At 38.7% G+C, this 26,000-nt stretch overlaps 1 protein-coding gene across 1 annotated transcript; it reads left to right on the plus strand.

Annotated features, from left to right (window-relative positions):
• The first annotated feature begins 19,966 nt into the window (after positions 1-19,966).
• Positions 19,967-22,888, plus strand: LOC117698768 (olfactory receptor 2AG2-like). The gene is made up of 2 exons (XM_034490392.2): positions 19,967-20,387; positions 21,228-22,888. The coding sequence occupies exon 2, from the start codon at positions 21,250-21,252 to the stop codon at positions 22,198-22,200; it is 951 nt and encodes a 316-aa protein (XP_034346283.1). The 5' UTR covers positions 19,967-20,387; positions 21,228-21,249; the 3' UTR covers positions 22,201-22,888.
• The last annotated feature ends 3,112 nt before the right edge of the window (positions 22,889-26,000 follow it).

Genomic DNA, 26,000 nt, shown 5'->3' on the forward strand with positions numbered 1-26,000 from the left:
GTAGATTGTCTATATAAACTAGCTTTTTCCACAGGTTATTATGTTGGTTCTAAAACTTTCTGGAATGAAAAACATGTTTGTGAAAGATAAAAATTGAAGACAGCAATGAGACTAGCATAAGAAAATACCTAGGAAAGAGGGGGTAAACAAGAGTGTGATGTAATACATGAGACATGAAAGCCTAAGGGACCTATTTGGGGGAGAGAAGAGGACCAGTAAGAGGGGGTCTGGGAGGATCAGAGGATGCTGAGGAGGGGATAAAAAAGAAAAAAATATAATCATACAAGCACAAAAATAATGAAACTTATTATGTTTTATGTTCACTTACAAAATTAATAGCAAAATATAGGATAGAAATGGGAATTACCAAAAGGCTATGGTAGGAATAACTTCAACATTCTTTTGCACATCCTGGCATATGTCTTCAACCAAGCATCCTTCTTGGAACCAAAAACTATATGCTTCCTTGTTTGTATCAAAAGCAAAAATGAAGTGTCTTTGCAGTAGCATTCAGTAGCACTAGAATAAATTCTAATATAGGGGATTAGAGTCCCCGAGGAAGAGACATATATTTACACATAAAATCAAAAAATTGTGGGCAAATATAAGTGGCTATTAAAATAATTGACAAACATTTTCTTTTAAATTTTTTATTACTTTTATTTATGTTTATTTTAATTATTATTCATTATTGTTTTTCTATTTCATTTTAAATATATGCCAAATTTGAATGAAAACCATATAATATGACAAAATTTTGCTTTTGATTAAAGATACAAAGTAAGAAACATAACAAGAAGTGATACATAGACACACATTAAGTGAAGAATTCATGACTACTAAATGATATTTTATCAAATAATATAACTACGGTCATTTAGTAAAGGATGAGCCATAGAAGGACACTAGTACAAACACACAAACACACAGAACACAGTGTAGTTCTAACACTTATGCAGTGAACTGTGGCCCACACACTCTCTAGTGACAACAATTATGAGACCAGAAAGGCCTTAGTAACAAGATCTTGGAAAGAGAAGTATCACAATGTGGTAAAGCCAGTGGTACCATTTCCCCCCATAAGGTATTTGTGGACTGTGGGCATCCAGGAAGTGAAAGGATAAGGAGGCCTTCAACAGTCTTACAATAGTCAGAGGAACAAGATATAAACAATAACATACAACTTGCCAAATTTAAGTGTCACTAGTCTAATTAATATTTGAAGTATCATTTATGATCTCCAATGCCCTTGGAATAAGGAAACATATAAACTGTCCAGTCTAACTCAACTTAATCTGTTTTACATAAGGCAATCTACTCTTTACTCAACTCTGTGACAGAATCAAATAAATTCTTTGCCCAGGAAGATAACATCAGGAACCCTGAACTAGCTTTACAATATTGCATGCAAAATGCTTTGTATTCAACAAAAATTAATTACAGAATATAACATAAAATATGAACAACTAAGAGACAAAGGGAACAAGATAACTGGAAATAATATGGGAAACATGATGATACTGCAAATATTAGACATCATATTTAAATATTATAAACAACATATATCTTCATGCTATTAAACAACAGGATTTAGCATTTAGTCAGACATCCAAAAGAATCATTAAAAGAAGAAACACTGTTTTTTGTCAGATCTTAAAACTGAATTATTAAAGTTGGGATGTAAAAGATGTTTAACAGTGTTTACATTAGACACAAGAAAGAGAATATTCATTAATAAGAAGATATAAAAAAAGAAAGGTGAAAAGAAAAATAGGAAATGAGAAATATAACAACATCAGAAATGTAAAGAGTCCCAGGGAAATTAGATAGATGATAGATAGATAGATAGATAGACAGATAGATAGACATAGAGATAGATAGATAGATAGATAGACATATAGATAGATAGATAGATAGATAGATAGATAGATAGATAGATAGATAGATAGATAGTAAGATACATTAAAAGGGAACAGATAATACTTAAAAACTTATTGATGAAAATATCTATTAACATACACAGTTGTGACAAAAGTAAACCCAAAGATGACTATGTAAATCTGAATCTCACCACACTTCTTACTCAAAGGAAAACAATTGAAAGCCTAAGCCTGTTATAAATCAAATACAGGACATGCCAAATGTTATTACCTGAATTAGAGAAAACACATTCCAGGAAACTGTTCCGTGTGTGTGTGTGTGTGTGTGTGTGATATGAATATTCTTTGTCCTTCAAAACCTTGAAGGTAAAAGGAAAGAAGCTAGACTAAGGGTTCAGATCACTGAAAACAGCTCTACCTTGTGTGCACGAAGTCACTAAAAGGGACCTGATAGATCAGAGTTGTCTAGTCAAGGAAAGACTTACATTTATGATTCATGATAACAGTTTTAGTACAACATGACTTACATACCTAATGTATTTTAAAGGACAATAGAGTAAGAATCAGAGTGGGGAAAGTTAGGATCCCTGTGAGATGAGAGGGAACTAAACTAAGAAACCAAGCCACCTGCAACTTTTATTTCCTCTTCTATGCTTGTCATCTCAACTGACAAATAACAGAATGAAGGAAAAGCAAGCATTTAGCTTACCATTCACACTAGAAATTCTGAAGAATATGATGTCCATGTCTCCAATGAGTTGCAAGTGATGTTTCAATGGTTGAATATACTGGTTTTTGCATTTGTTTTTTGTTTTACCTGTCATATTTAAAGCTGTGGCACTATATTTAACTTCACTTAGACATGTTCTTCTACTGATAACACATCCTTTTTTTATTTCTCCCCTTTCTTTCTGCTCATTCCCCCCCCCATGTCCACGTCACACCAATATAAATGGCTAAGATGAAAAACTTAGGCAACAGAAGATGCTGGCAAGAATGTAAAGAAAGAGGAACACTCCTCCATTACTGGTGGGATTACAAGCTGGTACAACTACTATGGAAATCAGTCTGGTGGTTCCTCAAAAAATTAGAAATAGTTCTAACTAAACATCCATCTATATCACTACTGGGCTTATGCCCAAAAGATGCTCCAACATATAACAAAGACACATGCTCCACTATGTTCACAGCAGCCTTATAAATAATAACCAGAAACTGGAAACAATTCAAATGTCCCTCAATAGAGGAGTGGATACAGAAAATGTGGTACATTTACACAATGGAGTAGTGCTCAGCTATTAAAATGATGAGTTCATGAATTTTATAGGCAAATGGATGAAACTAGAAAATATCATCATGGGTGAGGTAATCCAGACCTAAAAGGACACATGTGGTATGTACTCACTGATAAGTGGATAGTAGCCCAAAAGCTCAGAATATCCATGATACAACTAACAGACCATATGAAGCTTAATAAAAAGGAAGACCAAAGTGTGGATGCTTCAATCCTACTTAGTAGGGGGGAACAAAATAATCATAGGAGTTAAAGAGAGGGAGGGAACTGGGAGGGAGAAAGGAGAAGGGGAAAAAAGTGGGGCAGGATCAGGTATGTCATGAGACGGAGAGAAGTCCAGAGGGTCAAGAGAATGAATAGAAATGTGTAGCACTGGATGGTGGGGAATGGCCAGTAAGCACTAGAAAGTTCCAGAATCCAAGGAAGCAAGAGGTTCAAAGGACACAATGGGGATGACATTAGCTGAAATACCCAACAGAGAGGAGATAGAACCTGAAGAGACCACTACCAAATCCTGATACTATTGCTGATGCCAAGAAGTTCTCTCAGACAGGAGCCTAGTGTAGCTTTCCTCAGAGAGGCTTTACAAGCATTGAACTAAGACAGATACAGATTCTCACAACCAACCACTGGGCTAAGCCTGGAGACCCCAATGGAAGAGGTAGGGGAAAGACTGAAGGAGTTGAAGGGGATTGCAACCCCACAGGAAGAACAATAATACCAACTAACCAGACCCTCCCCAGAGCCAAACCAAAGAGTATACATGGATGGGTCCATGGCTCCAGGTACATATGTAGAAGAAGACTGCCTTATCTGACATCAGTGGGAGGAGAGAACCTTGGTTCTGTGGAGCTTGTTGCCCTAGCAGAGGGGGATGCTAGAGGGAGGAAGTGGGGAGTGGGTGGGAAAGCACCCTCTTAGAGGCAAAGAGGGGGGATGGGATGAGGTTTTATGGAGGAAAGATCAGGAAGAGAGACACCATTTGAAATGTAAATAAATAAAATAACCAATTAATAAAAATAGTATCAAAAAAGAAAAAGAGTTAGTTTAAAGGAGATTGAGACTTTTCTATACCTGTTAAAAAATACACAAGTACCAACAGAGAAAAAGATGATAGCAATGATTTAAGTTTTGGAGAGATACAACTTGATTTGACTCTGAGCTATCTGAATTAATACATCTTCTTGAATAAAATATTTACTCTATTTCCAATATTAAAAATAAAGATATTAGTATCACTTCTCCATCTTCTAAGGAGAATACATTATTTTATATAAACATCAATTGAAAATATGACTCATGATAACTTTTAGTTCTTTAGAATAGCAGTGAGTAGAAATTTCTTATTACACATGAACAAATATGCATTTTATCAATCAGCTTCAGGTAAAGACAATCAAAGAGAAACTATTGTGCTCATGCACTGCTTGTCTCTATAACACATATACAACTACTAAGATCATCTCCTCACTGAAAATAAATGTTTTGCTTTCTTCCCCTGATAACTTGACACTTCTCAGACAATTTAAATTGCTGTGACAGGGTGCTTGCCTGTATATATTCCTAGTGTATCCTTAGCTTCTAATGTTCTAGATTCTTGTTTATTTTACCTCTGTCATCTTTCGACCTCCTCTGTTGCTCAATCCAATGCATTCATATAATAGAACAATCCTTTTAAATCCTGATATTATCATTTGAAATTATCCCATTTAAACCAGTTCAGTGTGGGCTTTAATCAAACACATACTTGAGCCACACAGCATCTGTAGCTGTCTGAAGAAGTCTACACATTCACTTCTCCTGACTCCCATTCAAAATTCTTGTCAGACTCATGCATGGACCTGATGTAAACAGCACATTCCCTTGAGCCCTGGCTTTACGATGAGAGACACCTGTGTTATTAACTTACAAATACATACTAAAATTTCCAAATCTCTCCTGATAAATTCTATTAGAAAGATAACAGTTTAAATGGATACATAGAAGCCGAGCTATAGTTCAGGATGAATTACAGTTCAGTTTTCATATAATGAGAACTTGCTCTATTGCTGCATTGTTATGTTGACAATCAAAGAAAGATAAGCTTTTCTGTTTGCTAAGGAATTTGCACATTGTTTATCCCTTATGCTGATCAATATACAAGTCTTAACAGAAAACCCATTTTTAGAATTTTAATTGAAATAATTATATCACTGCCCCATTCTTTTCCTTCCTTTGGTCCCTCACATTTTACCCTTCCTCAAAACCCTCCCATGCTACCCATTCTCAAGTTGATAGTCTCATTTTCTTTGGTTATATTTATTGCATGTATATGTGTGTATGCACAAATATGTATAAATAGAGCGAGCTGAGTTCTTTTTTTATTGTTTCGGTATGTAGAGGTTCAGGACTGACACTCTGAATTAGATGATACATAAATTATTTTAAAGCTTAAATTAATTCCAACTTTCAGTTTAAGTTTTTGATACCTTAGGTGTGATGGCATATGCTTATAACCATAGCAGTTGGGAAGATGAGCCAGGAGAGTTGAGAGCCCAAGGCCAGCCTGGCTAATAGCAAGGCACTTTCTCAATACAAAATAAATAAAAGCATTTGATATACTGTAAGAATGAAGGCTGAGCAGGCCCCATGATTTCTACCTCAGCCCTCTGAGCAGTGGAATGCCAAAAGTCCATTGGCTGTACCTCCTCCTACCTTCAATTTTCCTCAGTTTTTAGTCACAACTACTTCATTTCCTCCCAATATGCCCCCCTCAATTTCTCTCCTCCATTGATGTTTTCCTCTCCCACATTTTGTTTCTCAAACCAATATTAATCACAGACTTGCCATGGATTTTCTTTGGCTCTTTTCCACTTATACCCAAGGTGTACTTACTGCTATCAGTGCCTCTTTGCTCTCTAAAATGAATTTATATTTGAGGAATAACTAATTTTTCCTTAATTACTTTTATTATTGGTCTACAGTTTATTAGTGAATGTTTATGCAGACAATATTCTACTTTCAGGGTAGTACTGGAGATCTGTTTTCTCAACCATCAGCCTAGCAGAGGAACACAACACAACAACCTGTGCAGCAACCTAGTTGTGTTGAAATAGGTTGTCCTAGCTGTAATACTGCAGAAGGGCAGCTGTAGTAGTTAAGGCTGCAAGTTGCTGAGGCCCCTTGCCTCTGTCCTATGGATGAAGAGGAGCAAAACCTACAGACTCAAAGATTGAGGTCTTTAAAAAAATACAGTTTATTAGAAAGTTAGAAAAAGAAGGTGCTAGTGTCAAGAAAGCAGGTAGGCTGACTATACACCTTTACCCCTCCTGATCCTGAAAATCAAATTCCCCTAGTATCATCTCCAGATGTGGTGGTTTGAATAAGAGTGAATCCCACATGCTCATATATTTGAATGTTTAGGAAACAGCACTGATTGAAAGGATCAGGAGGTGTGACCATGTAGATAGGCATGACCTCACTGGAGGAAGTGTATCACTGGGGTCGGGGTTGAGGTTTCAGAAGCCCAAAATAGGCCCAGTATATCTCTCTTCCTGCTCTCTGTGGATCCAGATGGAGAATTTTCAACTACTTATCCAGCACTGTGTCTGCCTGCATGCCACTGTGCTCTACTATGATGGTAACAGGCTAACCTCTGAAACTGTAAACAAACCCCAACTAAATGCTTTCCCTTATAAGTTTCCTTGGTCAGGGCATTCCTTCACAGCAAGAGAAAACTGAAAAAGACAGACATTGGTAACAGAAGTAGGGTGTTGCTCTGATAGATCTGACCATGTGTTTGTTGGTAGAACATGGACTTTGGATTAGTAAATTAGTTGCATGCTTTATGTGGGGCTTAAAAGTCCATATTAAGAAGAGCATGGAGAACAGCGAACCTGAGGACAATGGAAATAATGATGGGCCAGTTCAAGAGGTTTCCAGGGTGAAAAAATGTTAAGTGGCCTAGACACCATTCTTGAGATATTTTGGCAAAGAATGTGGCTGCTTTTTGGTCTTGTTCAAAAGTCTTCCTGAGATTAAATTTAAAAGTTTTAGATTAATGGCATTTGCAGAGGAGATTTTAAAATAGACTAGTGTTGTCGGTATTGTGTGGTTTAGTGGCCACTCTTATGCAGATCCATAGAGAAAATGAGCATGCTGAACATGGAAAAATACAAATTGAACAGTTTGAGGGGAAAAGGAGACCAGGAAGTATGACAGAGCTTATGCAGGCCTGGGGAGAGACAGGGGAATACCCCAGGTGGCTAGGAGAGTGAACAGAAATATGTAGCTGCTGGGGTGGGGAGGACCTCTAGAAAAATCTCAAAGACCTGAGATGTGGAAGGCTCCCAGGACTCAGTGTGGGTGACCTTAGACAAAATGCCCAACAGTGGAGATATGGAACCTGAAGAGACCATGTCTAGTAGTAAGTGGAGGGATGGTGTTACCAATTTACCTATAATACTTTTGACCTACAATTGTTCCCATCTAAAAGAAATGCAGGGACAAAAATGCAGGAGAGACTGAAGAAATGGCCAAAATGTTACTGGCCCAATTGGGACGATCTCATGCATGGACACCAAGCTCTAACACTGTTACTGATGCTATGTTGTCCTTGTAGACAGAAGCCTAGCATGAGTGTCCTCTGAGAGTCTCTACTAGTAGCTGTCTGAGACATACGCAGATACTCACAGTCAACCATTGGATAAAAGTAAGGGACCCCCCCTTCCACTCCTGGCCCAGATACCAGTTGCTGGAGCAGTCTCCCAGCTGATCTGCTCCCCTCTGGAAACTGAGTCCAGAGGCACCCTAGGGAGGTCATGGACTGCAGAGCTGCAGTCATCCTAGAGCCCACAATTGGGCCAGTAACATTTTGGCCATTTCTTCAGTCTCTCCTGCATTTTTGTCCCTGCATTTCTTTTAGATGGGAACAATTGTAGGTCAAAAGTATTATAGGTAAATTGGTAACACCATCCCTCCACTTACTACTAGACATGGTCTCTTCAGGAAACAGCCCACAGAGCTGCAGAGCAGTGGACACCATATCCTGAAGCATCCTAGAGAAGCAACTACATTCAGAGCAGCAAACACCTAGCTGGTCTACTACCATGGAGACACCATATGCTGAAATATCCTAGAGGAGCCACTGTACCCAGCGCAGCTGGAGCTCAGGATCATACAGTCATTCGGACCCCGAAGAGTGCTGACACAACCAAGATAACTGGAAAGGCAGACCCCAGTCAGAACCAGTGAGTGTGAGTAGCACTACAACTAATCAAATGGCGAAAGGCAAGCGTAAGAATGTGAACAACAGAAACCAAAGTTACTTGGCATCACCAGAACCCAGTTCTCCCACCATAGCAAGTCCTGAACACCACATCACACCAGAAAAGCAGGACTCAGGATTAAAATCACTTCTCATGATGATGATGGAGGACTTTAAAAAGGATATAAACAACACTCTCAAAGAATTTGAGGAGAATGCAGGTAAACAGGTAGAAGCCCTTAAAGAAATGCAAGAAAACACAACCAAACAGGTGAAGGAATTACACAAAACCGTCCAGGATCTAAAAATTGAAGTAGAAACAATAAAGAAATCTCAAAGGGAGACTACCCTGTAGATAGAAAACCCAGGAAAAAGATCAGGAGTCATAGACACAAGCATCACCAACAGAATACAAGAGATAGAAGAAAAAATTTCATGCACAGAAGATGCCATGGAAAACAGACACAACGGTCAAAGAAAATGTGAAATGTAAAAAGCTACTAACACAAAACATCCAGGAAATCCAGGACACAATGAGAAGACCAAACCTAAGGATAATAGGTATAGATGAAGGTGAAGACTCCCAACTTAAAGGGCCAGTAAATATCTTCAACAAAATTATAGAGGAAAACTTCCCTAACCTAAAGAAAGAGATGCCCTTAAATATACAAGAAGCTTACAGAACCCCAAATAGACTAGACCAAAAAAGAAACACCTCCCGTCACATAATAATCAAAACATCAAATATACAAAACAAAAAGAAGATACTAAAAGCAGTAAGGGAAAAAGGCAAAGTAACATATAAAGGCAGACCTATAAGAATTACACCAGATTTCTCACCAGAGACTATAAAAGCCAGAAGATCCTGGACTGATATCATACAGGCCCTAAGAAAACACAAATGCCAGCCCAGACTACTATACCCAGCAAAACTTTCAATCAATATTGATGGAGAAACCAAAATATTCCATGACAAATCTAAATTTACACAATATCTCACCACAAATCCAGCACTTCAAAGGATAATTGGTGGAAAACTCCAACACAAGAAGGCAAACTACAACCTAGAAAAAGCAAGAAAGTAATCTTCCAACAACCCTAAAAGAAGGTAGCTATACAAATATAACCCCACTGCCAATAACAAAAATAACAGGAAACAACATTCAGTTTTCCTTAATATCTCTTAATATCAATATACTCAATTCTCCAATAAAAAGACATAGACTAGCAGATTGGATATATAAACAGGACCTAACATTTTGCTGCATACAGGAAATGCACCTTTGTGACAAAGACAGACACTACCTCAGAGTAAAAGGTTGGAAAACAATCTTCCAAGCAAATGGTCCCAAGAAACAAGCTGGAGTACCCATTCTAATATCAAATAAAATTGTTTTGGAACCAAAAGTAATCAAAAAAGATAAAGAAGGACACTTCATATTCATCAAAGGAAAAATGTACCAAGAGGAACTTGCAATTCTGAACATCTATGCTCCAAATGAAGGGCACCCACATACATAAAAGAAACTTTACTAAAGCTTAAAGCATACATTGCACCCTACACAATAATAGTGGGAGATTTCAACACCTCACTCTCAGCTATGGACAGATCGTGGAAACAGAAACTAAACCGAGACACAATGAAGCTAACAGAAGTTATGAACCAATTTGGACTTAACTGACATCTATAGAACATTTCATCCTAAAACAAAAGAATATACCTATTTCTCAGCACCTCATGGTACCTTCTCCAAAATAGACCATATAATTGGTCACAAAACAGGCCTCAACAGATACAAAAAGATTGAAATAATCCCTTGTACCCTATCAGACCACCATGGACTAAGACTCGTCTTTGACATGGACAAAAACAACGGAAAGCCCACATACATGTGGAAACTGAACAATGCTCTACTCAATGATAACTTGGTCAAGGAAGAAATAAAGAAAGAAATTAAAGACTTTTTGGATTTAAATGAAAATGAGGACACATCATATCAAAATTTGTGGGACTCCATGAAAGCAGTACTAAGAGGAAAAATCATAGCTCTAAGTGCCCACAAAAAGAAAATGGAAAGAGCATACATTGATAACTTGACAGCACACCTGAAAGCGTTAGAACAAAAAGAAGCTAATATACCCAAGAGGAGTAGACGGCAGGAAATAATCAAACTCAGGGCTGAAATCAACCAAGTTGAAACAAAAAGAACTATACAAAATATCAACAAACCCAGGAGCTGGTTCTTTGAGAAAATCAACAAGATAGACAAACCCTTAGCCAGACTAACCAAAGGGCACAGAGACAGTACTCAAATTAATAAAATCAGAACTGCAAAGGGAGACATAACAACAGAAACTGAGGAAATTAAAAAAAAATCATCAGATCCTACTACAAAGGCCTATACTCAACAAAATTGGGAAATCTGGATGAAATAGACAATTTTCTAGACAGATACCAGGTACCAAAATTAAACAAGGAGCAGATGAACCATCTAAACAGTCGCATAACCCCCAAAGAAATAGAAGCAGTCATTAAAAATCTCCCCACCAAAAAATGTCCGGGGCCAGATGGTTTCAGTGCAGAATTCTATCAGACCTTCCAGGAAGACCTAATACCAATTCTCTTCAAACTATTCCACAGAATAGAAACAGCAGGAACAATACCCAATTTGTTCTATGAAGCTACAATTATGCTTATACGTAAGCCTCAGAAAGACCCAACAAAGAAAGAGAACTACAGACCAATCTCTCTTATGAATATTGATGCAAAAATACTCAATAAAATTCTTGCAAACCGAATCCAACAACACATCAAAGCAATCATCCATCATGATCAAGTAGGCTTTATCCCAGGAATGCAGGGATGGTTTAATATTTGGAAATCCATCAATGTAATCCACTACATAAATAAACTCAAAGAAAAAAACCACATGATCATCTCACTAGATGCTGAGAAAGCATTTAACAAAATTCAACATCCCTTCATGTTAAAAGTCTTGGAAAGATTAGGAATTCAAGGTCCATACCTAAACATAGTAAAAGCAATATACAGCAAGCCAGTAGCCAACATCAAACTAAATGTAGAGAAACTTGGAGCAATCCCACTAAGATCGGGGACTAGACAAGGCTGCCCACTCTCACCCTACTATTCAATATAGTACTGGAAGTCCTAGCTAGAGCAATTAGACAACAAAAGGCAGTCAAAGGGATACAAATAGGAAAAGAAGAAGTCAAAATTTCACTATTTGCAGAAGATATGATAGTATACTTAAGTGACCCTAAAACTTCTGCCAGAGAAGTCCTAAACCTGATAACTTCAGTAAAGTGGCTGGATATAAAATCAACTCAAACAAATCAGTAGCCTTCCTATACTCAAAAGATAAACAGGCTGAGAAAGAAATTAGGGAAATGACACCCTTTACAATAGTCACAAATAAAATAAAATATCTTGGAGTGAATCTAACCAAGCAAGTGAAAGATCTGTATGACAAGAACTTCAAGTCTTTGAAGAAAGAAATTGAAGAAGATCTCAGAAGATGGAAAGATCTCCCATGCTCCAGGATTGGCAGGGTTAACTTAGTTAAAAACGGCCATCCTGCCAAAAGCAATCTACAGATTCAATGCAATCCCCATCAAAATTCTAAGTCAATTCTTCATAGAGATAGAGCAATTTGCAAATTTATTTGGAACAACAAAAAACCCAGGATATCGAGAACTATTCTCAACAATAAAAGAACTTCTGGGGGAATCACAGAAGTACTTGACCTCAAACAGTACTACAGGGCAATAGTAATAAAAACTGCATGGTATTGGTACAGAGACAGGCAGAAAGATCAATAGAATAGAATTGAAGATCCAGAAATGAGCCCACATACCTATGGTCACCTGATCTTTGACAAAGGAGCGGAAACCATCCAGTGGAAAAAGGACAGCATTTTCAGCAAATGGTTCTGGTTCAACTGGAGATCAACATGTAGAAGGATGCAAATAAATCCATTCATATCTTTTTGTACAAAGCTTAAATCCAAGTGGATAAAAGATCCTCACTTAAAAGCAGATGCACTGAAACTAATAGAAGAGAAGGTGGGAAAGACACTCGAATACCTAGGCACAGGGGGTGGGGGGGAAGTTCCTGAACAGAAGACCAATGACTTATGTTCTAAGATCAAGAATTGACAAATGGGACCTCATAAAATTTCAAAGCTTCTGTAAGGCAAAGGATATTGTCAATAAGACAAATCGGCAACCAACAGATTGGGAAAAGATCTTAACCAATCCTACATCCGATAGAGGGCTAATATCCAAGATATACAAAGAACTCAAGAAATTATACTCCAGACAACCATATAACCCTATTGAAAAATGGGGTACAGAGCTAAACAAAAAATTCTCAACAGAGGAAACTCGAATGGCTGAGAAGTTTTATTTAACAGGAAGGGTGATATGTAGGAGGAGCTAAGGTGAGAGGGGTACCGAGAGGAAGAGAAGGAGTAAGGAGAGGAAGAGAAGAAGGAGAGGAGAAGCTAGGTGATGAGAGAGAGAAAGAGAGAGAAAGAGAGGGGGGATATGGAGGCAGTTGTTCACATGTCTTCCCCAGTCAAAGATAGTTGATATATCTAGGCTGGGTATTAGGTTACACTTCTGATTGAGCATTACCAAACCTATACAGCCTTTGATTAACATTTTTAAAAAAGTGTAGAAAAGCAAAAAGAAAAAGGGGGCATGGGATAAAGGTTTTCTGGGGGGAGGGATGGGGAAAGGGGATGGCATCTGAAATGTAAATAAAATATCCAATAAAAAAGGGAAAAAAAGAAAAAAATAGCCCAATAAAAATTGAATATAAATTTAAAAAGAGAATTCTCAATAGAGAAAACTCAAATAATTGAAACTTAAAGAAATATTCAGTTATGATAGGCTCCTGTCTGCAAGCATAACAGTATTATTAATAGTATCGAGGATTTGTCCTTGCCCATGGGAAGGGTCTCAATTTGAGTCAGTCATTGGTTAGCCATTCTCTCCATTTCTGCTCCATCTTTGTCCCTGCATATTTTGTAAGCAGGACACATTTTGGGTCAAAGTTTTTGTGGGTAGATTGCTGTCCTTATCCCTCCACTGGGAGTCCTGCCTGCCTACAAGAGGTGGCCACTTCAGGCTCCATATCCCCATTGCTATGCATCATAGCTAAAGTTACCCTCATAGATTCCTGGGACCTCTTTACATCTCAAACGATATCCCACTTCCTGGTTACCCATCCACAAGCCTCCCCCCAAATCCCACATCTGCCCTCTCCCCCTCCCCTTTGCCTCTATGAGGGTGCTCACCCACCAACCCACCCTCTCCCAACCCCACTGCTCCAGCATCTCCATAAACTGGAGCATCTAACCTCCACAGGACCAAGGGCCTCCCCTCCTGTTGATGTTAGACAAGGCCATCTCCTCTGCTACATATGTATCTGGAGCCATGGATCCCTCCCTGTACACTCCTTGCTTGGTGGTCTAGTCTTTGGGAGCACTGGGTGGTCTGGCCAGCCAATGTTGTTATTCCTATGGGATTGCAATTCCCCTCTGCTCCTCCAGTCCTTCGGCCAGCTCCCCCAGTGAGGTTTCCAAGCTCAATCTTCTGGTTGGCTCCAAGCATCCCATCTGCATTGGTCAGTTGCTGGAAGAACCTCCCAAAAAATATCCACACCAGGTTCCTGTCAGCAAGTGTCTCTTGGCATCAGAGACAACATCTATGTTTGGTGTCTGCAGACATGATGGATCCCCAGGTGGCCCCAGATGGCCTTTTCTTTAGTTTCTGCTCCATTTTTTGTCCTTGTCTTTTCTTTGGACAGGAATATTTCTGGATTAAAAACTTTGAGATGGGGGAGTGTCGCCATCCCTTGACTGGGTCCATGCCTATCTACAGGAAGTGGTCTCTACAGGTTCTATCTCCCCTTTGCTGTGCATTTTGGTTAAAAATCATCCATGTTGGGTCCTGGAAGCTTCTAGCTTCCCTGGCATCTGGGACCCTCCAGTGGCTACCCCTAGTTCCTCATCTCCCAGTGCTATATATTTTTATTCAATTTCTTGACCTTCTGTACCTCTCCCCCATCTACTACAGTACCTGATACTCCCACCCTTATTTCCTCCCTTTACTTTCTCCCTCTCATGTATCCCCTCCCTATACGTCCTGTAACCATCCTGTTGCTCCCTCAATGCAGGACTGAAGCATCTACATCCTGGTCTTCCTTCTTTCTAAGCTCCATATGGTCGGTGGGTTGTATTGCGAGCATTGTGAGCTTTTTAGAAGAATATGCACTTATCAGTGAGTACAAACCATGTGTGATCTTTTGTGTCTGGGTTACCTGACTTGGGACATTATTTTCTAGTTCTATCCATTTTCCTGCGAATTTCATGAAGCCGTTGTTTTTAATAACTGAGTAATATTCCATTGTGTAAATATACCACATTATCTGTATTTATTCCTCCATTGAGGAATATCTGGGTTGTTTTCAGATTCTGCCTATTATAAGTAAGGCTGCTATGAACATAGTGAGGCATTTGTCCTTGTTATATATTGGAGCATCTTTTGGGTATATACCCAGGAAGGGTATAGCTAGGTCCTCAGGTAATGCTATGTCCAATTTTCTGAGGAACCACCAGACTTATTTCCAGATTGGTTATACCAGCTTGCATTCCTACCAACATTGGAGGAGTGTTCCTCTTTCTCCACATCCTCACCAAAATCTGCTATCACCTGAGTTTTTGATCTTAGCCATTCTGACTGGTGGGAGGTGGAATCTCAGGGTTGTTTTGAGTTGCATTTCCCTGATGACAAAAGATATTGAACATTTCATTAGATGCTTCTCGGCCATTCAAGATTCCTCAGTTGAATCTTTGTTTAGCTCTGTACCTCATTTTTATTAGGGTAATTTGGTTGTCTGGAGTCTAATTTCTTAAGTTCTTTGTATATATTGGATATTAGCCCTCTATTGTATGTGGGATTGGTAAAGACCTTTTTCCAATCTGTTGGTTGCTGTTTTGTCCTATTGACAGTGTCCTTTGCCTTACAGAAACTTTGCAATTTTATGAGGTCCCACTTGTCAATTCTTGATCTCAAAGCATAAGCCATTGGTGTTCTGTTCAGGAATTTTTCCCCTGTACCCAAGTATTCAAGGTTCTTTCTTACCTTCTCTTCTATTAGTTTCTGTGTATCTGGTTTTATGCGATGGTCCTTTATCTTCTTGGACTTGAGCTTTGTACAAGGAGATTAATTTGCATTTTTCTACATGCTGACCTCCAGTTGAACCAACACCATTTGTTGAAAATGCTGTCCTTTTTCCACTGGACGGTCTTAGATCCTTTGTCAAAGATCAAGTGACCATAAATGTGTGGGTTCATTTCTGGGTCTTCAATTCTATTCCATTGATCTTCCTACCTGTCTCTGTACCAATACCATGCAGTTTTTATCACTACTGCTCTATAGTACAGTTTGAGGTAAGGAATGGTGATTCCCCCGGAAGTTCTTTTATTGTTGAGAATAGTTCTCAATATCCTGGGTATTTTGTTATTCCAGATGAATATGCAAATTGCTCTTTCTATCTCTATGAAGAATTGATTTGGAATTTTGATGGGGATTGCATTGAATCTATAGATTGCTTTTGTCAAGATGGCCATTATTATTTGCCAATCCAGGAGCATGGGAGATCTTTCCATCTTCTGAGGTCTTCTATTTCTTTCTTCAGAGACTTGAAGTTCTTGTCATACAGATCTTTCACTTGCTTGGTTAGATTCACACCAAGGTATTTTATATTATTTGTGACTATTGTGAAGGGTGTCACTTGCCTAATTTCTTTCTCAGCCTGTTTATCTTTTGAGAAGAAGGCTACTGATTTGTTTGAGTTAATTTTATATCCAGCCACTTTGCTGAAGTTGTTGATTTTCTCAAAGATCCAGTTCTTGGTTTTGTTGATTTTTTATATAGTTCTCTTTGTTTTTACTTTGTGGATTTAGCCCTGAGTTTGATTATTTCCTGCCATGTACTCCTCTACCATCTTTATGAAGTGGGATTTTAGATCAGAACCTTGCTTTTCAGGTGTGTTGGGGTATCCAGGGTTTGTTGTAGTTGGCAGCTGGGTTCTGATGATGCCAAGTAGCATTGGTATATCTTGCTTATGATTTTGCCTGGCCTCTCACCATCTGGTTATCTTTGGTATTGACTGACCTTGCTGTCTCTGACTAGACCCTGTTTCTACTATGAGCCTGGTCATGTTGGACCTCCTGGGGTCAAGCTGTCTCTGGGTATGTAATGGGGTCTAGATAGCTGATCTTTGAGCAGGGTATGCCAGAACTCCCTGAGGTCTTACACTCTATGTATGTGGACCAGGTGGGGAAGAAGGGCTGGAGTATAGGATCTATTCCCTGGTGTAGTTCCAAACTGCAAGGAAGATGTGTCTCTGGCTAGGCAGATCCCAGTTAGGCCAGGTATTGTGGAAGGGATTGGGGCCTCACCTGTGATCCTGGGTGTGTCAGAACTCTTATGAGTCAGGCTGTCTCTGGGTGTGATTGGGATGGGGAGGGCTGGAACACAGAATTCCCTCCTAGGCACAGATGGGAACCAGAAGGCAGAAAACTGATCTTCTCGAATCTTTCAATGCAAATCCCCTGGCTTGGCATGTCAGCATATCTTACTCATTACATATGCTATTCAGTCTGAGGTCTTGTTCTAGCCCACATTTTCTTGTCTAGGAGCCCAAAGACCTAATACATGGTGATGAGAACTCACCAAGAACAATGAACAATTGTTGAGCCTCTATCAAAAAAAAAAAAAAAAAAAAAAAAAAAAAAAAAAAAGGTATCTTGCAGTTTCTGTGAGAGTTCCATTTCCAACACCTCCTGTGCTTCTTGTGTGTGCTGGTATCAGCTTCAGGAGCTAATCAAGGGAATGCTAATATCAGGTCTTCCTTCTGCCAACTCTTAACATATTTGTACCTTTCAAAGCTGATTCAATTCTGTTTCTCCTTTCTGGCTTGCCATGCATACATTCACACTGGCACATGTCTATGTAGTTGGTGGCCACAGAACTCAGCTGCTCAGCAGCACTTACCACAGCTAGCATTGGGATAAATCTGGTTATTTCCTACCTGTTAACCAGTTCTCTCCTCATCCTTCTTCCTTACTCTCCTTGTAGGCACTCATTACACAAGTAAATGCTTAGAAATGCTGCTTGAGGGTTCATTGCTTTTTATTATAAAATTAAAGAAAGTTAAGTGGTTTCTGTTTGCTGACTACAAAGATAACATAAATAATAAAAACTACTCCACAAGTTCAATGGCAAAAATACCCTTAAATAACTAATCAATTTGTTATTATAAAATGAACTTTTTTTCTGGTTTTTGAATTTGTATGCCATGATTATTAGAATTGTGGATGCAGCGTTAGCTTCTTGTCTGATGTTCTGTCTTAGCATGGAATCACCATTTCTCCATTATGATGTTTAAGTGTGTGTCAGTCAGTTTTATCCCAGTTCTAGAGGTTCATGTAGTGTTTGCAAGTTTTTCCTTTCTGCAACAAATTCTTACCTTCTGGAGTGTCTCATTTCTTCCTTGAGAACATGTTTAAGCACATATCTGTAATTTTGTACATTTGTAAATTGTGTGATTTTAATTATTTGTTACATTGAAAATTGTTTTACCTATTAAATTGTTATTTCAATGCTGATGGGATTGCAAACTGGTGCAAGCACTTTGGAAATCAATCTGGTGGTTCCTCAGAAAATTGGAATTAGCTATACCTGAAGACCCAGCTTATATCACTCCTGGGCATATACCCAAAAGATACTCTATCATACCACAAGAACATGTGCTCCATTATGGTTTTAGCATAATGTTTGTAATACCCAGAAGCTGAAAACAACCTGGATGTCCCTCAACTGAAGAATGGATACAGAAAAATGTGGTTCATTTACAAAATGGAATACTATTCAGCTATTAAAGACAAGGACATTATGAAATTTACAGGCAAATGGATGGAACTAGAAAAAGTTCTAGAAAAAGCAAGACCCAAAAGGATATGCATATGTGCTCACTGATAAGTGGATATTAGCCAAAAAGTACAGAATATACAGGGTAGAACCCACAGACTGAAAGAAGTTTAACAAACAGGAAGGCCCAAGTGAGAATGTTTCAGTTCCACTTAGAAGAAGAAACAAAATAATCATGGTAGGCAGAGGGAGAGTAGGATCTTGGTGGGAAAAGAGAGGGGGAGGTAAAAAGGGGAACAAGATCATGTATGGCCAGGACAGGAGAGAAACCCAGAGGACCAGAGAATGTTTGGAAATATATAGCTTCTAGAAGTGTGAGGCAGGGGGACCTTCTAGAAAGTCTCATGAGGTAAGAGATTCTCAAGACTCAATAGGGATTGCCTTAGCCAAAATGCCCAACAGTGTGGAGAGGAAGCCCGAGGAGTCCACCTCCAGTAGATAGACAGGGCCCCAAGAGGAGAGGTTGGTTTACTAATCCACAGTCAAAGTTTCTGACCCAAAGTTGTGTCTGCCTAAAAGAACTGCAGGGCCAAAAATGGAGAAAAGACTTAAGAAAAGTTGAACCAATAACTTGCTCAACTTTGGATCAATCTCATGGAAGGGCACCAAGGCCTGACACTATTACTGATGCTATGATGTGCTTACAGACAGGAGCCTAGCATGGATGTCCTCTCAAAGGCCCTACCAGCAGCTGGCTGAATCAAATGAAAATACTTACACCCAATCACTGGAATGAAGTTTAGACCCTAATGGAAGAATTAAAGGAAAGATTGAAGGAGGTGAAGAGGAGGGTAACCCTTTAGGAAGACCAACAGTTTCAACTAACCAAGACCCCTGGGAGCTCCTAGAGACTAGTTCACCAACCAGTTCTCAAACCCGGGCTAGTCTGAGACCCCTGGAACATATATAGCAGAACTCTGCCTGGTCTGGCCTCAATGGGAGAAGATGTGCCCCAGGAAAGGGGGGGAGAGGGTTACCTGGTGGCGGAGGAGGAGCATCCTCTTAGAGGTAAGGGGCAAGGGTAATGGTTTGAGGAACTATGGGGATGGACCAGAAAGGGGCAACAACTAAAATGTAAATAAATGAAATAATTAATTTTTAAAAGTTGCCTAAAACAGTACACACTATTTAGACTAGCCATGACGTATACCAAAAGGAGACAATATTATGGATTATTTACTATAAATACTAGAATATCTTGCTGAAAAAATTGTAATGGCAAGTAGCTATCATATAAAAGGATGGCTTCATTATGACATTTTCCTACATGTATATCATTTATTTTGATCGCTTTTACAATACCCCCATATTATTATTATAGACTATCTTCCATTTCTTGTTTGTTCTCTTGATGGATCCTGCATTAAATGGTGAGAGAAAGCTGTGGTCTCAGAGCTGTGATTCAGAGACAAAGAGCTCAGAAAAACAAGCTCGAAAACAGCCCAAGAGGATTCATTAATGTATCTTTTCTTATATTTATATTTCCAGGGGAGGCCATTTCAGCTGGGAGATAAGTTCCTCTAAAGACAGCAAAAGAAAAACAAAAAAGAAGGCCAAGAGCTCAAGAGACATAGTGTGCTCCTCAACAAAGCCTCTGTTTACCACTATGCTTAGATATATTTAAGTGGAGCCCTTTGGATAACTCTTCTAATTTCTACTTCTTTCATACACCCTTTATCTTTGTTCCCAGATGGAAAAAGCAATAAAGAAATCTGAGCATCTGAACCCAAGACTAGTTGGATAACTGACAAGGAGCTAGAGGATTCTTTCCAGGAAGCTGTTAAACAGAAAGTTTCTACTCATTCTCAGATATGAGAATTGGAAGACCTCTTGATCCATAGTACACTACCCGAAGACTGTTAGCTGCCTGGCTGCACGGACATTTATCTCCAGAAAACATCTGTAGATGAAAAGAAGGAATAAAACAGCCCAGACACCTGACATTGTAAGAATTCCTTCCCTATTTAAACCAACTTAGCAGAACAAACCAATTAGGTAGTATGAAAAGTCACTTCTTCCCTCTTTTGTATTAAATAACCTCAATCTTTATGCAGCTGAAGTGGAACAGAGGTGGTCAGACAGCTAGGCTTCTCATCACCTGAGGTAATGAATTTGTCTCTCACATAATGAAATGTGTAGCCTCTGAGCATTTTATGACAATAAATGGAGTCCAAAGCAGATCCTTAATAATTAAATGGAATTATCAGAGTTGCTACTGCTTTGAGTTCCATTGCCTTCTTAATTACTCTATTTTAGGACTGATAAAGGCATGTGTCCAGATCTCACAAATACATGCATCTACTTTGCTGTAAATACAAATCACTTTACACTGTAGTAGCAGTACATCAGTTTTGGCAAAGGTTATTTGCACTTAAGTAATAAAAATAAATATAGTGCTTTACTATGACATTTCTGTGCAGTGGTGTAGACCCGTGTGTGCTCCTCACTAGTATTCATGTGCTGATGTCCTACTTCCTGTGGTCCTGCTGTACCATTACATCCTGTGCATTTATGTTACAGCACATCTGTATAGGGCTGTACTGGGACATCTATATGTTCTACATTCTAAGAATCTTGTAGTCTAGAGTTGAGTACCATTTTTTTCCAGCAGTAATTGCAATACCCATATTCAGAACATTTATCAAGATATAATTAAAAGCCAAATTTGGATATTAGGAAACAAAGTTATTTATACATAAAAGATAGCATTTTATTCACATATCAAAGTGCTAACATAAAAGCTAGTTCTACAATAATAAAATTCAATTGACTCTTCTGTGTCTAGGCAACTAACAATATCACTCAAAATGGAGTTTAGGAACTCAACCTTGGGCAATGATTTTATTCTGGTGGGGATTCTGGATGACAGTGGCTCTCCTGAACTGCTCTGTGCTACAATCACAGTCCTGTACATGTTGGCTATGACAAGCAATGGGTTGCTGCTCCTGGTCATCACTATGGATGCCCGGCTCCACGTGCCCATGTATCTCCTACTTGGACAGCTGTCTCTCATGGACCTCCTCCTGACATCAGTTATTACTCCAAAGGCTGTCATGGATTTTCTGCTCAAAGACAACAGCATCTCCTTTGGAGGGTGTGCCCTTCAGATGTTTCTAGAACTAGCACTAGGTAGTGCAGAGGACCTTCTTCTGGCCTTTATGGCCTATGACAGGTATGTGGCCATTTGTCATCCTCTAAATTACATGATCTTCATGAGGCCAAGTGTCTGCTGGTTTATAGTAGGTACTACATGGATCCTGGCATCAGTGATAGCCCTAGTATTCACCATCTACACTATGCAGTATCCCTTCTGTAAATCCCGGCAGATCAGACACCTGTTCTGTGAGATCCCTCCATTGCTGAAGCTGGCCTGTGCAGACACCTCCACATACGAGTTAATGGTTTATTTGGGAGGTGTTTCTGTGCTGATTCTCCCTCTTGTGGTTATTCTGGCCTCTTATATACGAATTCTGTTTACTGTACTCCACATGCCCTCAAATGAGGGCAGGAAGAAAGCCCTTGTCACCTGTTCTTCTCATCTGATTGTGGTTGGGATGTGGTATGGGGGTTCTTCACTCATGTATGTCCTTCCCAGTCAATTCCACAGTCCCAAACAAGACAATATCCTCTCTATTTTCTATACTGTTGTCACTCCAGCTCTGAATCCCCTCATATACAGCTTAAGAAATAAGGAGGTTACAGGGGCTTTAAGGAGAATTTTTGGAAAACGGTTGCAGCCATCACAATCCACTTTGTAGGTGGTTCTTTCTAATAGCTACCTTCTACACTAACTTACTTCTTCCTTAAAGTCAGATTTCACTATGGATGTAAAACTCCTGGGTAAAGCAAGCCAGTAAATATGTATATGTTGATTTAAAAGCGTGGGAATGAAACATCCCTTATTAAATACTTTTTGGCTATTTTCTCCATGAGATATTTTGTAGGATAATTACCCAGAGAAAACTACATGTACTTATATGAGTCATTTCATTTCAGTTCAGGCAATTAATTATCTCAGCCAGCTATATTTACATAAAAGATTTCTTTACAGTGAGATGTTTTCTTCTTTATTGTACAATGGCCTTATAGAGCAATGATGAGAAGATTCAGGTCTGCTGTCAGAGTACAGCTCTTGGAACTCAGTGTACTTTTCTTGTATAACTTAGAACATGTACATAGCCTTTCTCAACCAAGTCTTTAAGTTATCAATTCTATATAATAAAGCACCTATTTTATACCATTGTTGTGAGAACTAATTAGACAATACACATAAAGACTTTCAGTGAGGAAATAGCATGATTACTTTCTGGAATATGACAATTGCATCATGAATTTTAACAGTCATAAAGCCAAAATTGCACTGAAGTTGTAAGTGGTAGTATATGACTTTATATTAGACGTCTTGTAAAATAACTATTTTGTTGCTATTAAACATGATGACTTCAATTTCTTGGAATTTTAACTAGTTTGGTCTTGCCCGGGTCTTATGGATACTGTCATAACCACTGTCAGTTCATATATGAAACTGTTCTGTTGTTTCTGTAAAGCAGTGTTTCTTTATAATCATCCACTGCCTCTGCCTTCTACAATTTTTCTACCTATAATTCCACAATGGGTTGAGGCTTTGGTAGAAGAGATGTGATAAAGATCTAGTACTTAACACTGACCAACCAATACTCTCCTATTCTCTCTATCTTGGAAAATTGTAGGTCTCTGTGTTAATTGCCATTCATTGCAACAGAAAAAAAAAGATGCTTCTATGTGTCTAGAGTGATATGTATAGAAGGATACGTCTATGTATCGAAGGATAGGTTATTTTAATGATTCAATATTCTTTCTTCAGCAGAATAATAGTAGTAGGTTCCCTCACACATCCTATGAGCTCTCTAGCCACTGATTCTTGGTTCCAGTAACTGTGCCAGATGTGCGTTAAAATTTGTGGCGTGAGACCTCAATCTAATCCAAAAGTTCTTTGTTACTTCTGTGACTTTCACATCACTATTGCACAAGTGGGCACATCTCACCAGGTGGGTCATTATCATTAGCTCACAAGGTCTAAGATCGGTTTAGACTGATAATTCCTTTATATCCCTTTCACCATTCTTTCACTGGCAATGCTAGGCAATAAAACAGCTTCCAGGTCGATGCCAGTTTGAAATCTCTAAGCCCAACAACCCAAGCATGTGGTGTCTTTTTTCAAAAATTATTTTGTTTGTTTGTTTGTATTTACTTTAAATATGGATCACATCTTCCCCTCCTTCTTCTACTTGCAATAACTACCTCTCACCTCACCTTCCTGCCATCCTCTTGTACTCCCCTTCTCCTCAGAAATGGATCAGAAAAAGCGAGGCCTTCCATAGCTATCAATTCATCTTGGCATATCATGTTTCAGTACGACTAGGTGTATCTTCTTCCATTGTAGCTGGGCAAGGTAGCCCAGTTAGGGGAAAGGGATCTGAATGCAGGTAACAGAGTCAGAGACATCCTCTGCTCCTGCTGTTAGGAGTCCCTGCCTTTAGTAATTGATTGTTCACTGGGGTAACTAAGAGCAATGACAATAACAAGAAATATTTGAGGGTCTATGGGACATTGCTGGCCAAGAAATATAATACAGATAATCCATTTCTAGCATTGGGCTTTTTAATTTGTTAGCCTCTAATATCTAATAGAAAGTGTTTAATATCTGGCCAGGTATTGGCCCCAAAAATCTCTGGCTAGATAGATCATAAGGCATTTGAGAGAATTCTTAGTTGTTTTATTATGGGGTAAATTCATTTACTTCTGCAGTAGTAGGTTTTTCGTGATACTATTTCATGTCCTCAGTGTGAGTTATCCCTCTTCACTTTTCCCCTCTACCCTCCTTTCTCTACCACATTTAACCTCTGCTGTTTTCTTATTTCCTCCCCCCCCCCCTTTATCACACTCTCTCCTTTGAATATTGCCCACCCCACATGGCCCTTTCTTAGTTTTCTGAGCCATGTGGGCATCTTAAAGGAAACACAGATATCTAAAGACTCAGAGTTAGTATCCATAAGTGAATGAACACAGGAGACATTTTTTTTCTTTCTGGATCTAGATTATCTTATCCAGAATGATGTGTAAAAATAATGAGGATTCATGTTTTTTATTACTCACTTAGTTTTACTTTTAACAACCCTCTCATTTTATTTCTTATTCTCCCTTCTTTCTTTTTTTCTTTGGCTTAATTACATACTGAGCAAGAGACACAACTAGCTTTTACAGACAACCTCCTCTTGAGGCTGGAGAGATGTCTAGAGGTTAAGAACTGGGCCCTTCCAGGAATCCTAAGTTCAATTCACACCAACCACATGGTAGCTCATAACCATCTAGTGCCCCTTTCTGGTCTGCAGGTATACATGCATGTAGAGCACTATAAAAGGCTGTCTTCTCAGTTCTGCTATCTTTCTTCTCTTCATCATTTACAGTACAAAACTGCATGTGTATGAGTGATACACATTCACTTGAGAGAGAGAGAGAGACAAAGAAAGACACACACACACACACACACACACACACACACCAGAAAACAACATTATGCCTGATTCCTGGTTGCAAAATAACCTATAAAAATAATCTAAATGCCTTCAAATTGAATAAAAAAATAAATATGGCATTCTGGAAACTATCAGTGACCAAGAAAAATTTAAGATAGCAATTGTAGTTAAAACAACAATTAAATTGTAATGAAGGAAGTGCAGCAAGTGCAGTGCATATGGAGCATTTCAGATATGTATGGTGGCATTTGAAATTATTGAGGAAGAAATGGGTAATGGCACCTTTATCTGAAACAGCTAAATACTTTGAAAAAAAAAAATGGTTAACTACTAACTCACAAGTATAAATTTCAGATACCATCAATATCACCGTTCTAAAATTAAAGTTCTATGTTGTCCATTACTAGCAACCTCTTTATTCTTAGTAGTGCTTTTATTGTGCCCTATACATTTAGGCATTTTATGTTTACAGTTTAATTTGTCTCTATGATTAAAAAGTTTTCTCCTGAGTTCTTCAATGATATAATAATGATGAAAGAGATCAGCCATGCGCTATGGCAGCTATGTAAAGATACAAGATGATTAAAAATGGACACGTGGGAATACGGCCAAGCTTTGTAGGCACATTAAGTTTTCTGTTTATAATGTGGCTTTATTGGTTTGTCAAAACTTGCAAGTTATATAAAATATTGATTTCATTGTGTTAAATTGTGTCTTATTTAAAATTGAAAAAGAAAATGGTTATTTTAATGAGTAAAAGAGAAGATCCTTGGTCCCATGAAGGCTGGACGCTGAGTGTGGGGGAATTCGAGGGTGGGGAGGTGAGAGTGGGGGATTTGGTGGGGGCACATCCTTATAGAAGCAGGAAGAGGGGGGATGGGATAATGGGGGAAAAAACTTTGCTTCTGAAATTCCATCAAGAATGCTAATGAGATTCTCCTGGCACCACTCCCCTGACCTTCAGAACCTTTATCAGACCTGTGAATCATGACCCATTCAAGTTAGCTTCCCTTCCCCCACCTATTTTCATTGCTTGCTGAATC

This window comes from Arvicanthis niloticus, chromosome 1 (assembly GCF_011762505.2).
Source record: "Arvicanthis niloticus isolate mArvNil1 chromosome 1, mArvNil1.pat.X, whole genome shotgun sequence".
NCBI lineage: Eukaryota > Metazoa > Chordata > Mammalia > Rodentia > Muridae > Arvicanthis > Arvicanthis niloticus.

Bases quoted from the DNA above. Each gene is read 5' to 3' on its own strand.
- LOC117698768 (XM_034490392.2), top strand. From the start codon at position 21,250: ATGGAGTTTAGGAACTCAACCTTGGGCAATGATTTTATTCTGGTGGGG.